Source organism: Aphelocoma coerulescens, chromosome 6, assembly GCF_041296385.1.
Source record: "Aphelocoma coerulescens isolate FSJ_1873_10779 chromosome 6, UR_Acoe_1.0, whole genome shotgun sequence".
NCBI lineage: Eukaryota > Metazoa > Chordata > Aves > Passeriformes > Corvidae > Aphelocoma > Aphelocoma coerulescens.
The window spans coordinates 11479031-11498337 of NC_091020.1; the positions used below are offsets into that span (position 1 = coordinate 11479031).

At 38.5% G+C, this 19307-nt stretch overlaps 1 protein-coding gene across 3 annotated transcripts in view; it reads right to left on the bottom strand.

The window, feature by feature from the left end:
- The window catches only part of TSPAN14 (tetraspanin 14), a 35342-nt gene that overhangs the window by 4900 nt on the left and 11135 nt on the right, over positions 1-19307 (bottom strand). For 2 of the 3 annotated variants that reach the window (XM_069019213.1, XM_069019214.1), the window contains exons 2-8: positions 15930-16027; positions 8875-8925; positions 4056-4202; positions 3065-3235; positions 2367-2492; positions 1106-1150; positions 442-561 (exon numbers count right to left, since the gene is read on the bottom strand). In XM_069019213.1, the coding sequence (XP_068875314.1) occupies positions 442-561; positions 1106-1150; positions 2367-2492; positions 3065-3235; positions 4056-4202; positions 8875-8925; positions 15930-16010 (741 nt within the window). In that variant the 5' untranslated portion in view covers positions 16011-16027. The remainder of the gene's footprint in view (positions 1-441; positions 562-1105; positions 1151-2366; positions 2493-3064; positions 3236-4055; positions 4203-8874; positions 8926-15929; positions 16028-19307) is intronic. The other variant, XM_069019216.1, reaches the window with a different exon arrangement.

Genomic DNA, 19307 nt, shown 5'->3' on the forward strand with positions numbered 1-19307 from the left:
GAGGTAACCCTAGCATGAAGGACAAGGTTGTATCTTAGTCATTTCTGGTTTGGGATAGAAGGCTGGAGTTCAGATCTACTGGAGCAGACAGCAGATCCCCCCTCCTTCATGACATTAAAACACAAGTAGTATTTTATATAATAATCATATATTATATATGACTACGTTAATATTACTATATAAATTATCACACACTGCATTATTACTGCACTGTATTTTTATAATGACCTTCACTGCTTTGAGCAAGAGGTATTTTCACACTCATTCCCCTTTACTATAATTGCTGTTTCTGCCATATTCTTCTTGTAACTAAAAGAATCCACATTCAAGATATTTATTTTACCTCTGTCCATAACTCCTTTTACCTTCAGCAGCTCTGTATCTGCAAACATGTGCAAACAATGACTTTTTTTTCAAAGAATCACAACAATAACAACTAACCTGGAGCAGTGAGATAGCTATGAAGACACCTGCAACAATGTAGATATTTCGGGGCAACCAAGCTTCAAGTGCATGAATACATCCTTTGACAAAAATCTGATCATCCCATTGACTTTTGCTCTGAATGTAGAAAGGAAGAAGAATATTACTTTTCTGCTCCAGTTTATAATAAGATCAATCACATGATCTAGCTAAGCTAGTGTTTTGTCACTTTTGCAGTGAAGTTTTTAACCACACTTCAAAAATACACATTTGGATCAGGGAGTGCCAGATATTGATATTCATATCTTCTGAAAATCCTGTTATTAGAACACTGTAGAATTATCAGATAATAGACTAGCAGATAATAGATGGTCAAATTAGCAGATAATAGATCAGCAGTGTTAGACTATTAAAACTGATAATTGAAATGCACATTTGAAATCCAAGCCCTACCCCTTTTTGAAACACACCTTTCCCCTCACCTGTTCTATCACTTTTTTCTCTACCCTCCCACAGTACAAGCTTCTTTAAACGAAAGACAGTGTCTACCTTGCTCTACTTGTAGTATGATGTAGCACAGTAAATTAGCTCCTAGAATTTTGAGCTGACACATCTATCAGCAATCCCACCATTTTTATAGTTTTGCCTCTGCAGGCCCAGAACATGACAGACAGCAACTTACCTTCTTTCTGATATCATAGCCACACTGTGTATTCACAACTTTTTGCTGCAAAGCAAAACAGATTTTAAATAAATCAATTGAATTCTACTCGCTTCTGTTCACAGCAAGGGTTTTTTTTATATTCATAAACATATCAGAATTGTCAGAGCCAACCATTTTAAGAAGCATTTTTAGCAAAAACAAACAAAGCCCTAGCAGAATACAAGAAAATTAATGACAAAGCAAAGATGCGTACTAGCAAGATGATATCCTGCACCAGAAATCTCAGCTGCTTTATCACTTGGCATTCAACTAGCAACTTTTTAACATGAAAACTGCACTGCCAGCACACAGGTAACACATGTGCATTTACAAAATGCATAGTAAGTTACACTGAAATATTAACAATAGAATCTCACATTAAACAGATTTAAGCATCCTTTTGCCTCCTTAAATACAGCACCAGCAACAGAAAAATGTGCAGCTGAACAGTACTGCTCCAAACTAAACTAGAAAATAATTACTGGGGAATCTGACCATGGAATATATCCCTGACAAAGGTTTTCCTTGGCTGATTTCCAATACAATCAGAAGCCTATATAAGGTATTAAATATAACTTACCAATGGCTATCTCTCAGCACAAGGATTGCTGGACGAATTTTGAGTTTTAAGTATTCCCACTAATAATACCATAAAGCACTATATGTTAGCTCCTACCTCCACATTTTGGTACCTGCGGTAAGGCTCACAAAGTCAAACTTTACTAAACAAATTAACCAAAAAGCACTTAAACCTTGCTGAAACCAAGGACTGACCCAGAAGCTTTAAACTTCATACATGAGCACTTTACCAATTACTGACAAACAAGCAGCAAATGAAGTTACTCCTGCCTGTCTGGCAGAGGGGTGGTGAAACATTAATCCTAACTGGGGCAAGCACAGTGCTTCAACAGTGATCACAGCTCCTTACAAACCAGGTAAACGCCAGGGGTACAAGGAAACAACACACTGGGAATAAAAAAAATGTCAGCCACCACTACTTCAGATCCAAACTATACTAAAATAGCTTGAATTCCTGGTGACAATACATTTTCAGCTGTCTAACAAGTTGCCACATTTGGACTCTAAAAAGAACGCAACAGAAACACAAAAAGTTTGCCTGCACAAGAGTAATTTTTGGTCATTTAGGACATCTCAAAGCCCTTCAACACCTTATTCAGGAAGTACTTCCTGTCATAACTTTACAACCTCAGAGCAAGAACAAAACCAGGAAACAACTTACAGCAGGATCAGGTATACAACAGGAAAAAGGAACTCCGCACTTCTCACGACTCTTGCTTTCACTCTTGCAGTCAAAGTATATGTTAAAGTCCCAGTCTTCTGGACCTTGGGCACCACAGCAGTGGTTCTGCAACAGATGAATACATTCCAGAAATTTGTTCAGTGGATAAATCATCTCTAAAATACCTCTAAATAGTAAGAGCTTGCTTACAAATCATCACCATGCTTAAGTCTATGCAGAATCAATGACAACACCAGAGTAAAAAAAATGAGTGGTCACTAACAGGGCTCTATGAAATCAAAGCAGTATGTCTGGAATACTGCTTGTGGAAACAGGTGTCAGCATGCCAAGGAAAATCATGAAAATTATCACTTTAGATGTAATTGTCAGATACAATCAGTTCCATTAGTAAATTTTTTTATGAGAAAGTTTTTTCTTAGGGAGCAAGGGAAAGGGGAGCAAATGAGAAAGGTCAAAGGCAGATGCATGCCTGAGAGAGCTTCCACAATGGACATCAGAACAAGCCTGGATCTCAGGATATCTTCCTTCCCCACTGCTTTCAATACAGAAGGAAGAAAACCAGCACATCTAACACAGTACTATTAACTACAAAATATTATAATTCTGTAACAAAAATGAAAACTTTTAAATCCACGTATTCTCCTAGAAGACATCAAAGTGGCAGGATTTGAACTTACAATTCTCTGTAGTGAATCAATGATGTTCTGGAGATCAATGTCATCTCGGTAGGATTTAATATTATTCTCAAAGAATTCTTTTACCCTGTCCCTCACCCAGTCCTGGAACAGGAAAGCCATAGCTGCTACTGCCATCTCCAACAGGAATATAAACACAATTGTTCCACAGAACTGTGAAAAAAAAAAAAAAAGAAGTCCTAAATCAGAAAATATGAATTCATTTTGAATGCATCCCTATACCACCAGAAACAGGCACAGAGAATTAGGTTCAAATTTTGCCTCAGTACAGACACTGAGGGCACAATGAGAATACAAGGTAAAGAAATGCCCAAGAGACAGTTATCCTTTTATTTTTGTCACCTGAACTTGACAGTAAAAAGAGCATCAGACACAGTCATTATGCACAGCAGTGAAAGTATTAATAAATGAGAATCTGTAAAACACAGGGCTAAAAAATCTTGATATTACCTCTTGGATTGTTTCTAATTTTATAACTTTTTTTTTTTAATTTTTTAGCCAGCTTAACTGTTTTCAGATCTAAAGCAAAGAAGCAGCCTCAGTATAAAAACAACCATTTAAGAAATTTCACATCAGTCACTAAGTCCCAAAGTTATGTCCACCCAACATCTACAAGAAACTTTAACATTTTAAGGGATTTTGTTCCACTATTATATATTCTCTCAGTAATTCCTAACTGACTAAGCATGTTCCATAACATCACAGTGTTAGATTCTGATATATGTACTATAACATCACTGCAGAGCAGAACAAATGGAAAAAGGGAAGGAGGAACATGTTCCACAAAGAGGAAAATACACAGGCTGGAATCACCCCTGCTTTCAATACCACTACTCAGAGGTTTGTCAAGGCAGCAAGTTTACCATATACTTTGTCACAAACCAAATTCTATAATTAATTAGCTGGGTTTGCTCCCAGTTCATCATTTGCAGCTTTCACACATATAATTCCCTCATATAATGATGTTACTTACAAATTTCAGGAGGCAGATGTTTTCCCTCAGTGCTCCCACACAACCAGCAAATCCCAAAGTAAACATCACTATTCCCACCACTAAGACAAGCACCACTGGGTCCAGACCATGAAGACCAGTCACCTTTGTCAGATCAGACAATACACCCTGAAGGAAAAAACCAGAACAGAATGTGACCACTACAAGCATGTTACTCATTGAGCATTCCTTCTGGATGACTTCCACATGATTCCGAATGAACTGGTTGCAAACCCTTGAACTTGCCAACAGTGACACCTACAAAAAATGTCACGTTGTAAAATGGTTATTGACAACACCAATTTTCTTCAGCCCAGCAGAGGAAGTATTAAAGTTATAGCTAACAATTCTTTTAATAAGTCAGTTTCTCAGATTACATCCTCCTAGGTCTATTTGCCAAACAGAATTCCACAAGATGGTGCCAAAAGCTCAATACTATCACTGAATGTTCATTTAGCTTCAAGGCAAAGGAACTAATGTTTTATATTAACTTGAAATGCATCAATCAGAAGGGCACTCCAATATCATGGTCTAAAAAAAAAAAAACGCTTAAGAAAAATTTTCCAATCCTATTGTTTAAGTGGCAGAAAGGGAGAGACATTCTAAGGATAAAGCACCTTATGGATGACATTTTAAAGAGGTGAACAATCTTGTTCTGGTTTTTGAGGAAAGCAGACTTTTCCTCTCATTTTAGTTACATCCCTTCTTGTGTCAAAGAGTCTTAGTTGTCCTCCTCCAAACTCAAAAATATAGAAGTATAGTCTAAACTTTTCACCCTTTCAACCCCGATAAATATTCTTACACCAAAAGGTGTCCCTATATCTGGAATTTGCCTAACATAGAAGCAATGCTTTTTTTGTTAACTATCCAGAAACCACTTATCTTGACAATAACCTTTGCTATGAAGCCTGTCTGCCTAGATTTCTAAGCCTATGTGAATTTAATGCTAACACAGTGAAATACTTCTTTATAGTTTCTAGATTAGCTTTCAAAAAGTTATTACACCAGCTACCATTAAAATTCCATCAAATACACATAACAGGATTCTCATGTGATGTGCAATAACAAGATGGAACATGCAGAAGACAGAAGGGACAAACAACTGAAACTCTTAATGAGAATCCTGTTATGTGCATTTGATGGAATTTTAATGTTATGTGTATTTGCAGGGACATCCAGGCAGCCTTGCAGTTGTCTGAGTGTTTATCATACAACCATCACCAATACACAGAACAACTTAATAAGGAAATATTTTCATTTTAAAACAAACAACCAAAATCAACACACCACAATATCCCATCATCACATGTTGACTACTTTTTTTCCTTTATAAAGTATATTCTCAAGCTAATCATGTTTAGTGTAAGAGAAATATCATAGACACTTGAAATAAGATGTCTAATTCCATCAACAGAATACAAATTCTCATCTTTCTACCCAAGTACCTGTGCTAGAGTTAAGTGCAAAGAATATACATCCTAAGACAACACCTTGGAAAACTCCCTATCACTTCTTATTCAACTGCTCACTTAAAAAATAAAATCTTCAAAATACAGCTTCAGAAGAAAATGTGCCCTTCGAGAAATTTCATCAGCTGAAGACACTGATTAACAGTAGTACAGTGATCCACAAGACTTCATCTTCTTTCATAGCATCTTCCATAACAGATTTTGTCAGAGCTGATAATTTGGCAACAGCAAGACAGTTGTTTTTATGAAAACTGGCTGATGGGATGAAAAGAAAAAAAATAATTGAACTGTAGAACTCAGAATTGCCTTGCAACAGCTGGTGACTAACAGCTGGAACAGGCTATTAGAAAATGGTCCTAGTTTGTTGATAATGTGTTACCAGTCACACATTCCCATTCCTAAAAAGAAGTTAGACCTCACAGTTAACTAACAAACTTGGGTCTACCTGGTTAATTATGAGAGTCCCACTTAATCAAACCTTGGCTCAGACCCCACAATCAAGAAATACATGCCAAGATCAGACAGGCTAATGCAGTGTCCTTGTAGAACCAACATGCTGTGAAACCAAACACTGTGTGACCAGGATGCTGAAACATTCATAACTATTGCCAGCCATCTCCTTCCCACACCCAAACTCAAGCTTTTTGTTTTCAGATAATCTCATTTGCTCAAGCAGTATCTTTTGGAAGAAAACTTCCTCTGATCAAAGCATGTTATGAATAGAAGTTGGCAGGAACCCGGCTTTATTATTCAACCTCAGATGTCACTGGTTCACCACAGCTTTGTCATGTTCACACATAATGTTTATAATATGCTCTTTGAAAAAGAAGATTAAGGGGATTTTGCCTAAGAGAAGATGTTAAGTCAAAAATTCTGAAGGAAGGAAACAAGAGAATTAATTGAGAAAACTCTCATCCCACCGTACCCATTTCTCTAAAGACACTCCTGCCTGTGCTGTCTGCACCTGGTACAAACTCTTCGAAGCACAGGCTGTCCATTACAACACAGATTTCCTCGGGTACAGAGGAATGCAGTCTGATAGCTGCAGTCAGTGTCAGACATTCCATAACAAAATTCACACCTTATAAGTCTTTCAGTCACACAGAACAGTGATTTCTCTGTGCTCTTGAAGTCCCTCTAAACAACAGTCTTGATTTGAAAACTGACTGCTCCCTCTCCATTTGTTATTAGCCATGAACTTGCTGGAATGAATTCAGGCTGACTAGCCTTTAGTTTCCCAGATCTTCCTTTGTGTCCTCCTTGAAACTATTTTAACAACAAAAACCATTATCCTGATAAGAGGGCTCAGTGTTACTCATCTTGTTTCTACCAGCAGTTTACAATAATTCACTCTTAGTGACTTTTGCAGTATCTTTTGTGTGACAGATATTGACTCTTAAAATTTTATGCAAGTTAATTTTTACATGACTGTTCAGAATAACTAAAGCCAGTTACCAAATCATAAGGATAGGCCAATTAGATACACCAGCTAGAGAGACTGGATTTGACTCAATCAAGTAACACAGGTCAGGATAGTAATATTTTTCCACATAGTATTTTCAACACTTCTCACAAACCAGCAGACTCATTTCAACATACTAACAGCCAAAAGAGAAGCACAGGATTTATAGCCAGAGAAAAAGACTGCTGAGGAAATAATCTGAAGTGTAGTCCTAATGCAAAAAGAAAAGAGACAAAACCAGAATGGACCTAATGTACTTCACATTGTGGTAAGAGACAAGATGGTCAGAACTCTTCCACCACCTGTAGTTTATCTTTGGGTCACCTGTAGTTTATCTTTGGGTTTACCACAGCAGCACAATTTCTGCAGTGTTTTTCTCTTACTTCCCACCTGTTGTTCACCAAGATGTTTATCTGTAAAACACAGGCACTATGGGCTGAAAAATGGTACTACTATGAAAGGCTGAAAACATGGCACTGAACAACTGACGTAAAAAATAATGAACAGATTTCACAGGCCATTCAGAAGTTCAAAACCACAGGAAAGGCTTTGAAGCACTTACTTGCAAGACAGCACAGAAAGCAGAACGGGCTCAGGCAAAATTTATCAAATAAAGACCAAAGGAGTCTGTCTTTGCCTTTTAGTAACTTCAGTGTACCATAAAGACAATTTGGCAAATGGAGGTAAGTTGGGAGATATTAGCCTCCAACCACACAGATCCTATGTGCTTGTCTACAAAACAGAAGACTGTATGAACATTAGAGAACACAAATTCAAGACAAGTTTAACATCCTCCTTAAAGGGTTGGAAAGAAAATTCTTTTGTAACAACAAAACAGGAGGTGAATGCATTTATGTGTTGAGATAGGTTGCTTACTGTATAGCAATGATAGCACTAATCTAGTTACGAGAATGTGTGCAGGCACATAGGGAACAGGGATGAGCAGAATAAATACCTCAGAATTAAGATCATCATAAAACTCACTTCCAAAAAGCAGAGGAATTCCAGAACCTCTCTGTATGTGGATAGCTGCTTGTATAACCACTTCAATTAAGGAAAAGTGAACATATGAGGGTAATTGAAGTCTTACTACTTAGCAGCAAAACTGAACAGTGAGGGCACCTGCCCTCCACTCCTGATTGAGAGGCAGATCAATGAATCTAGTAATGCTCACTTTTACCTACTGCTTGAATTCATTAAATCCATGCTTTTACATTCATTCAAGGGGATGAACCATTCATTTCCATACCTGCATCATTCTCTTCTCTTGGAACAGGAGAACTGAGTACACGTGCACACAACTTCCTTCAACTGAGGAAGTTTTTTAGCTACACGAAACCTTTGCTAAAAACAAGAGTTATTCAGCTACATCATGTTCTGCATTTTGTTCCTCTATGTGGAAACACAATCGCTTAAGCACTCCATGGGGAATAAAGTGGACAACAGATGGCCAACACACTGGGACCATCTTTCTGAAGTATTTCAAAGATGCACATTTAGATTTAGTGGTGCTTTTTTTAATATAAACACATCTCATACTCTTTACAAATATGTTTGTAATTAAAGGAGGTGGGTATAGAAACATTTATTTTAGAAAACATGCTTTTGAAAGAGAACCGGTTCATCAAGGCTAAATTCTCCCTAGCATCCTGCTCTTACAATTTCATAAAAAAGCTCTGAATATCAAGCGTCACAGCTTAATTCCTGATCAGGGACAAGAAGCAAATTCCAACTAAACTCAGTTTAGATTATTTGAACATGGTCCTGAGCTCAGATGCTACATTTAACCTTTGCTGCTTCCTGAGGAAGTAGTTTTACTGGAGCAGGAGGGAGCAGCCACTGAAATAAGACCAGTTGTTTCTACCATTACCTTTTCACTCCATGCCCACAGACCAGCTGCAAGGAAGGCCACTCCAGCTAGCTAAAATAAAAAAAAAAAAAAAAAAAAATTAATTAGATGCACTAATCAACCACATTCTCAAAAAACTTAGCCTGTAGCACTACTGCTCAAGTAAAACAAATATTGTAATTTGAGACAATAGTAATGGAACACTCCTCCCCATGAGTCAATCTCTTACAGAAATTATTTGAAGGGCATTTATTCCACAGCATTTATGCATTTTATCAACAACTTTCTAAAAAGTATTACAATTTGATTCTTCATGATTACTCAAGAAGCACACGGTACTTAACTGACAATCCCACACAGTAGCATGCAAGTGGAAGTGGGAGTTATCCTTGTCCCAATGACTTGCCATAAAATGTCTGCCTGCACACCAGTGAAGATGTCAGAATATTTAATGCATTTTGAGGTTATTCCCTATTTAGTCATTTAATAGTACCAATATTATGGTTATGACAGTAGCCATGCTTGACTCCTTGTAACTTCTCAATGTCAAGGCTCACTATATTAGACTCTTCTCTGATTAGGTACAGTTTGTCTTCTGAATCCTTACCTTGTTTAAGCCCATCTGAATCAAGCTAGATTAATGGTCCATTTGCTTACTTTCCATAAGCACCAAATCTGACAACAAACCCTCCACTGATTCACGTGTTTGTATAATAAACACTTCTGAATTATATTCACCCAAATGAAGCAAGAGTTCCTTATTCTAACATTCACTCCCTTTCTCCAATGCTCAGGCAGCTTGTTTTTAATATCCAATTTCAATAATCAAACTAAAATGACCTCTCTATAATCCAAGGGCAGCTCTTCCTCATTACTTAAAAAGCATTCAACCCTGCTATGGCCTCATGGCTCTCTACAACTACCTGAAAGGATGTTGTAGTGAGGTGGATATCAGTCTTTTCTCCCATATAACAAGTAACAGCACAAGAGGAAATGGCTTCAGGTTGCACCAGGAGGAGTTTAAAATGGATATTAGGAAATACTTGTTCCCTGAAAGAGTTATCAAAGCCTGGGAGCAAGTGGCTTAGTCACCATTCCCAGACATATTTAAAGGATGCACAGACATGGCACTTAGGGACACGGACTACTTGGCAGTTTTGCCAACAGCTGAGTTTGATCTTAGCCATCTTTTCCAGCCTAAATGATTTGATTATTCTGTAGAGAGGACTGAGGTTGCCTCTCCAGTGCCAAGCCTTACACACATTGAAGAGTAAAACTCCAAAACTGAAAAAACACTTTGAATAAGAAATCCTCTTCTCTAGGAAATGCAGCACCTCCCATGAACTAAATGGGCATCACAGGCAATTCCCTACAGCACAGGCAAGAGGCAAAAATGGAACCCTCTTACAGAAAACAGATGTGTAGGTTTTGAATACTGCTGGGCTCATGGGCTGCTTGCCCTAAGCTCACTTAGGGCAAGTGAAGATGTTCTGCGTTTACTCTGCTGGGGAGAGCGGGGGAAAGCAAAGCCAAAATGATGCTTGCAGCCCTTTCATATTACTCTGTAAAAATTACTCCAATTATGTTAAACACTTCTGTCTAAGGAGCAATTATTACATGCCATATTCTGGGTTTTAAACACAGATTAAGCAACCAAAACCACCACTAATACATGGAGTTACAACTGGACAAAGCAGTGCTAAATAAATTCCCAGATGTTGCTTAATAAGCAGTAGCACAATGACTATTCATCTTGGACTGTGAATGGGCTAAGAATACCTAAAGTGATCATTTAGATCAAAGCATAACTTGCAAAACACTATTAAAAACCACATCAATATAAACAGAATATTGACCCAGATTAACCCTAGATCTTAACCAGTGATCTTCAGATTAAAAAAAAAGGAGAAAAGAGTCAGGAATCAAACTTGTATGTCATTAAGTTGCACAGTGCACGTAATTGATGCATCCTTCATCCTTTTCATTCCAAATGCTCCGGGAATGCTGGGTAACAGATGAAGACAGCTGGTATAATTTGCAGTAATCAAGGTAAATTATACAGACAGCTGGATCTTTGGAAACTTTTTCTACAGAAAACAGGGTGAAAAATAATAAGTGGGAAGACATATTCCACTCTCTGTGTACAAATTAAGGGTACTAGAATGCTAATATTGTGCTATTGAATTTGTAAATAGGGTGACCTCTTCAGACTGTCTGCCTTTCATTATAATTTCCTTCTTAATTAAATTGTAATGGATTTTTGATTAAGTAGATTTTTCACTAGCATGCATTATTCTCACCTTTGAACACGAACTTTGCTCTCATGTTTTTACAAAATGTCCAGTTTCAAGAAACTATACTATTTTTGCAAAATTATTTCCATAAGCATCTATGCAAACTATCTAAGTAAAATAGAGTTTATCAGAAGAAAAATAAATTTAGTCTCATTAAATAGATGAGGATAAATCTAAAACTTAATTGAGCTAAGACAAGCAATTCATAATTTTTGCTAGAAGCAACCAAACCAGATACATTAAGTTTCTTTAGCAAAAATCCAGTAAAGTATGATGTACTTGCAGAAGAAACAAAGCCATCAGCCACTACATTGACAGGTGCAATTACCAAAAAAACCAATTTACAACAAAGTAAAGTAGTAGTGAAATGGGAAATGAAATCCTTTTGCTTTAAAGACTTGACAATATCTCACTGAAAACTATTGTAAAACACACCGTGGTGATCAAACTAGCTCAAAAGTTAGTGTGACTGAGCATGCCCAGAGTTCTACAGAGAATTAGCACCAGGAAAATACCTTGTCTAACACACTTGCACAGAGGCATCCAAGTGATGGCTACGAGGCAGAGCAGGGAACTGATCCTGCCTAAACTAAAGGCCAAGCTTTAACCTTCTTCAGCTCACTGAACTAAATGGCTGAGCGAATGGGACAACAGGCAGCAGAAAAGAAGCAAGGACAACCAAAAGTGTTCCTGAGGTGAGAGAAGGCTACTCAGCCATTTCAAAAACGCACATTTTGAAATTTGGCTTTCACCACAATCTGAATGATGTGTAAACATGAACAAACTGGACTACCCAATTCACTGCTGTGCTGGAGAGTCATTTAAGCCATATCCTGCATGAAAGGTTAGATGGAAACACACACAAAGCAGCTCAATTGTGTCCCTTTGAACGGGAAATCAAAACACTTTTTACCAGCATTTGGTTATTTCCTGCTTTAGAACTGAGAAATCCACTTTTTTAACATATTGCATCAAACTGTAGGCTCTGCTCAGATGTACAATACTGATGCCAACTCTGTGACACTGTGCCCAAGACACCACTTTTAAGCATTATTCATTTATCCATTCCCAATCACACTTTGAATTCCTGTGATTCCTTTGACTATGCTGTCAGAATCACACTACCAACTGAGAAAACAGGGGTAATTTGTTTCTCAAATGTAGGCAGCAGCTAAGTAATTCTTGCAAGACAACCCTTGCACACCAACTGATTGTGGGTCAGTCTGCTCCTAGGTCTGATCAGGAGCAATAGGAATTGCACTCAGTTTTTGTATACTCTTACAGAGAATACATTTCCCACTCTCTGGATAATCTTATTCTACACTGCAGCTCCACCCCCACAGGAGCAATCAGCAGCCCGCAGCCCTTCCTTCCTCTCCTTGTCTCTTCAGACTCTTCCTCTCAGAGCCAGGAAACCACCTGGTGGTACATTCTTTCCTCTTCCGGGTGCAGCCTTGCTCTTTCAGAAGTTCCTGGAAAACAACATCCTCTGCAAAAGCCAAGAAAATCTTACGCTAACCTGGGTCTTCTCTTATTTTTCAAAGATATGAACTCGGAATTCTTTTCCAGAACAGGAGAGGATTTTTGCCCTTCATCCCCATGTTCAGGGCAAAACACCACATCTCCTATAGGATGAGTAACAAGTTCAGGTTTTGTCTCCCATAACCCTTAAGAGTCACACAACTACAGACTTTTAGAAGATAAATCCAGAAGACAGTAGCTAAAAGCTATTTTGTCCTCTCCTCTCAATTCATGTGGGAGACAGTGAGCTCATATGTAACCTAAAAGGCTTTGGCACAGCACACATGCAATCCTTCACTTCCCTGAAAAAGCCATGTCCCGGATGAGGTGCCATCCTCAGACTACCCCAAAAAAAACCCTTTCAGCTGGAGGCAAAGCAGCAAGCACCAGAGCTTTCACAGAAGAGCTCACTCAATTGCAGAATGACTCAGAACAGAAAGGTGCCAAAACCAAGCTCTTCACTTGGCATTACTGCAGTCTTTAAATTACACCATGACAAATGAAGTTATTTGACCAAAAAAACCAAAACGCTTTCAAACACAAAAAGGTCCAGCCTTCTTATCTTGCTCTCTGCAGGGCTATCTTAACAGCTGCAGTACTGCCTTATCACCACTCATTAACAAGAGTGTACTCAGACAAGCTAAGTCTTGTGAGCATGCTTAAAAAGCAAGGTGGAAATAAAGTAATGGCACATCAAAATCATGCCTAGGAAGGCAGAGCCTTCATTCTCTTTCTTAAAAGAATAGGGAAGTGATAATACAAGCCAGCAGTGCACAACTAAAAGCCAGAACTTTCTATTCCCAAGTCACTCACCTGAAAAAAAGAAATACTTCCAAAGAATGAAGATTTACAAATTACTAAAGGCTGATTGCACTGAGCTCACCATTATTAGTCACATTTGCCCTCTTTTAGTTCAATATTTTGTTTTATCCCAACCTATGTGAACTGTATTTGAAGCATGACACAAACTGCAGTAACCACTCACTGAAAAGTTTAAAAATTCTGTGCATTACTACATCACCACATGCTTTAAAGTTTATACAGTCACTGATGTTATTTTTAGAGCTACAGTGGGAAAGTCAACATTTACCTTTAATAAGTAGGACAGAAGAACACATGCAACTATTTACACGCACATAACCTGGCTTGTGCATAAACTGTCCTGAGCTGAGGCCCAGGAGAGCTCTAACAGCTTATATGGGCAAAAGGCTCTCTGACATCTATCTAAATCCATCCCTCATACACCTCTAGAGCAGCCAGGCTCACCAACAAATGCTCACAAACAAGTTCCCACAAGCACCTGTCCTGTAACCCAAGGAAAGTGAATCAAGATTAACATTCCCTTCTTAAATGCTGCTTGTGAGGTATGGTTACATCTTCCCTTCTGGTTTTGTAGTCCTTCAGTTCCTTTAAGGCACATAGAAAATTTATTCTGTTTCACAAATAGTGAATTTGCAGTCATCCCAGGCAGCAGGATTTCAGAGGCTCCTGAATCCTTGTGTCAGCTAAATGATTCATGTGCTGCCTATAGAGATGTCTACCTTCAACATTTACATAGCTTGTTCTACAGCTAAAGGTGCCAAAATTCTTATCAAAAGAGCTGTAGCTGCACATCATTGACGAGGTCAGCCTGATAGCATCAGTAGAAGCCTCAGACCCTTTGTTGAGGAAGCTACCAAGACTACAAGTACCTCTTCAGAAAGGTAATTCCTCTAGCCAACAGATCAGCTGAAAAACACAAATTGTATTATGAATTCTTCTCAATTTTTGGCATCTCTTTTAAAGCTTTTCTTTAAAGAACAGAAAAACCTTTAGATCTTCCTCATTCATTTCAAGAGAATACAGTAAAAAAAAGGTGAAAAAATGTAATGACTGCAGAGAAGAAAAAAGATACAAAATTTATTCCTGTGAAAAAGCAGAGGCAAGTTCTTGACTGTCTTCCCCTTACAGTGAAGACAAAAATTTTCAGTTTTTTAAAGGTGCTCAGAAAGAGTCAGTCATAGACCCCACTTCATGAGACACTAGAAAAAAACCCCAGAAGTCTAGAAGAATCTTAATATATTAATGAACAAGAGTGTCAATTTCTCACATACCCCACCAGGAACTGCTGAAGAACATCCACCCAGTTATGACGTGATTTCCCTGAGAACCAGAACAGTCTGGCAAGTATTACTTCTCAATGCACCACACTGCACTACAGGTACATGGGAATTTGTACAATACAGAAGAAAAGGAACTGCAGAGCTGGTGGCTTGTAAGCACAATTTTTGACCTGTTGAAGGCATCCTCAATTGCAACACAGAAAATATCATCCTAATGAACACTTTCACTATGCAATATTGTAGCAAATTAACCCTTACTGGAATAAAAGTTTCTACACATCTTTTCTGCCCTGCTATTCACACAAGGATAACTCCCCTGTGGCTTAATGCTGCAGTATCATGTTAGAACATTGCACTAGTAAACAAGGTGTTGACAGTAGCAAAAAGTTCTGTGGTTTTCAGCACCTATACTGCTAGCACTGGACAAGTCACTGTATCTACACTTACCCAGGCCCACCCATGCCTTTCCATGACTGCAGTTCCTATGACTTCAGGTGCAAACTCTTAACATTTGACCTGAAAGCTCCAAAAGGAATTATTGAGTTGATCTGAATTGCATCCTCACCTTCCCCTCACAGACATCTTCTTTCTAGTGCAACACTATGCACTAACCTTTAAAGAGCCTTCTTTTCCAAGGCAGGTGCCATTAACCTTAACCATCATACACATCTAAAACCACACTTCTGTTGTTGTACATTTTCACATTCACAATTCTAAACAAATACTATAGGCAGGTTAGTCCATAGCAAAGTATTTCAAGACTGTATCAGACAATTCAGCTGCCCACAGAGCATGACATGTACTGCCAGTGGTTGACACACCTGAGGCAGCTCCTTTCTTTTCTTCTGCATAGTGTATTTATAGCTACATCACCCAACAAAGATCAAAGATGATCTGAAAGGAAACATTATAAGAGGATATTCTTTTAACAGGGAAGCAACTTAACATAAATAAGATGGATACTGAGTCCTCACATTTTCAATAATAATTAATTCCTCACATAGGATAAGCTGCTTCAATTACAAAACATCTGGGGCATGCTATACATCAGTTTCCTGCTTTCAGGCAACTATTTCAACTTGCTCTCTTCAACAGAGTAATGAAGTTAATAAAACTGAGCTATGCCTAAACTATTTCAGTCTCTACATTTTGTACTCACCCAAAAGACAATGTTGTAGCTGAAGAGCAAGTATTTGTACCAACAGCTGACTTCTGCATTAGAATATCGGTAATAGTGCATCTTCTATAGCACAGCGTCTGCACAGAAGAGAAAGAATGACAGGGATTAAGCAAAGATTTCAAAAATAATGGGTTTTTTTAGGTCTCTCTTGTTCTGTTGAGAAAGGGAGTACAGTAATCTGTACCATATGCCATCCAGAGTTATTCAAAGTCAGCTCAAACTTCCACTGACCCTACACTTCCTTTCAGTATTTGCTGCTTAATAATCCTATCTTTAAGCACCATAATGTTGTAACAGGGCGGGCACACCCACAAAGGAAACTCACTATTACAGTTAGCCTAGGAAGATCTACATCAGCAAGTTGACATTCATCTGCCTTCTCACTCTTTCAAAACCGTTTTACTTCTGCAGATGGCTGCTTGGACTTATCCACAAACCCTGTGGATTGCACATCCAGCAATCCAGCTAGCAGGACGTCCAAAGTGATTATCTGGAATCTCTCAGTGTCTGTGGATTGCTAAATGCAATAGGTAGCTGTACCCGGCCTCTTCCATACTTGCGTGTTCCTTTACCAGATCATCTCCTGTAAGGGGTTTTATATTCAAGAACAGAAGTCCCACCATTTAAAACCAATCTGCTCTGTTGGAGTTTGCTTTGCTTCCTTACACACACTAGAGGGATAAGGTTCAACTGCAACTCTTGCTCAAGTATTTCAGAGAACTACAGCTGTTCAGAGTATTGTAACTAAACCACCTCTGCAGAAATGCCATGCATAAGAAAGACAGAGAACAAGCTGTTAAATTCAGAGCAGGAGTGAGCACTTGCACAGCCCTCACATTCTGGACTGCTGAGTGCTGCCTAACACAGACAAGCAGCGTTTCAACCCTCCACTTCCTTGAGGGCAATGTCAGTGAAAGGTTTGCAAAGGCAAGGAAACAAGAATACAGAATTTTCAAACACCTCCTAACTAAGAAAAAGTACAGTGCCACCCTGGTCATACACAGACAGCATGCAAAAACCAAGCCTACCCAGTAAAGTCTGAAATCCAGACCATGGAACAGACAACTGAACTGCACCACAAGCACAGCTATGAGAAGGTAAACTAGGTTTTTTGGGGTTGTTTGGTTGGTTTTGTTTTTCTAGAAAGGAATCTCCCCCAAAGTATAAAAAAACACTCCACCTTAAAGAAGAAACAGAAGTCAGCTTTGAGAATTCCATCCAATACAGACTAGAATGTGAATTAATACTTGAGCTTGGTATTTCTAGAGTTCAGATGTTGATTTCCATATAATTTTAACCAAACACTGAGAACAAGTTTTCTTCCTTCACCTTACAATTTCTAATGCACACAGTTCATTTATAGCAAAAAACATTTAACTTTTGTTAAAATAAAGGAAATCATACTTTATGGCAGCATAGGCAATAACTGGAAAGGACCGTCCTACATGTGGCCCAGTCATACCACACAAAATAAGTTTTGTAACTTTGTTACTGACCTTTTCAACCCATCCAATATTACAGACAAAATTTAGCAACCTTTATAACTGTGAGGAATCCTAGCAAAGAACTCTTGCTTAAGCACCATCCTCCTGCTTATCTAAGCCCACAACTGAGAGAATATAAGAGAAGGAACAAAGTTTGGTTTTCCCAACTTAATTTCAGTTTCTAGCTCCAAATTGCAATTTATATTTCAACAATCAATACTCACACTTGTACAACTCAGTAATTCTGATGTGCCTGGAGAAAAGAGGAAAGAGAGGCTACAAGAGCAGAATCCCACTAATCTGAGTGGAGTCCAAGACTCCATTTGCATGAGTGTAATCCCATTTTACAGCAATACACTGGCTGCCAGTGCAAATATATTCTCCAGATGCAGACACACTGAGGCCTCCATCACTGTTCTGCTTCCCTCCCTGTGAAAAGTAGGAACCTGGTAAAAGACAGGAGTAGCAACTGCAAAATGCCGATAAGGAATATTGCTTTTGGTGCTGCTACACCTACAAAAGAGAAGACAGCAGGCTGCATTTAGCTAGCCCATCATTAAATTTCATAAAAATGAGGTTCTGCTAGACAAAGAGGCCTAAAATATAACCTGAGGCAAAAAAGCAAGCACATCATTTACAGGACCTTAAGGATACACATCATCTGAAGACTTACTTTTTGTTAGGTTACCCTCCCTGGCACTGCACTTACATCCAACTGTTCAGTCCCAGCTTCACTCAAACTATTCACAGGAATAAGAGCATTAAAAATATCCTTACTGATAAGCACTACTCCCCACCTACCTCCCTGTTATGACCACCAGCTTGCAAGACATTTCTCTACACTTCAAATAGCTGCTAAGATGCCCCAGTCAACACGTATCACAGTATTTTAACAGAATGAAAAAGCAAAATACTTCTTTCAAAATACTCACTACTTAATGCCAGGAGACGATGGGGGGGGGACTGTATTACCAGTACTAGCAAGAAGCTGTCCTGTACCAGCAAACAGCTCCTCAGACAGATATTAGCTTCCAAAACATCTGCCTATCTTAAGAGCTGATTTGGCTTGCTCTGTGCTTACCCTCATCAGAATTCTTTTGGTGGTTCTTGAAAGACCACTGAACACTGTACGGCTGGTATGGGAGTGGCATAATAAATGTGAAGTGCAGGTAATGTGATTTTCTTTCCCCCCTAACACCACAAACAAATGAAGCAGTCCACTCAAGGCTACACAGCTACCTTCCCCGTGTTTATATTAAAAGCAGTCATGTTTCCTAACACAGAAGGCATCTGTTACCAGTCTTGAAATCTGCTATGTCAGTAATTCACTTCATTCACAGCACAGGCTGCATAGCTATGGTTAGGCAATACTAAAAACACTTGGAAGATTAAAGCAGTATGTGGGCAGCACAGACTAATAACGCTCTCTACTGTGTTTCAGACAAAGCAAGTCACATTGTGTCAGCTGACAGTTATCACCCACTCACAGCAACAAGAATTTCTAAAAATTAAATACAGAGCACTGCTGCTTTGGTAGAATATAATTTTGTCTTGGTGTTTACAGCTTTAGTGAGGGGAAAAATATAGTCATTCATCAAGAGGCTACTGCCGTTTCCAAAGTTTTCGACACCCACAATTCCACTCTTACCTTCTAAGTGCTACAGCAGTGGTATTCCTAATGTATATTCCTTACTCTAACAAAGCAGATGATGTGGTCTATTAACTAATCTAATGTGGGTATGCAGAGAAATCCTCATGTATAAGATGTTAAGTTTAGAACAACTGAAACAAAATAAATTTCTAGATTTAGGTGCACAAATTCTTTTAATCCTCCACAGGCATTTACTTTACAAAGCAGACCTAAGTCCGACTG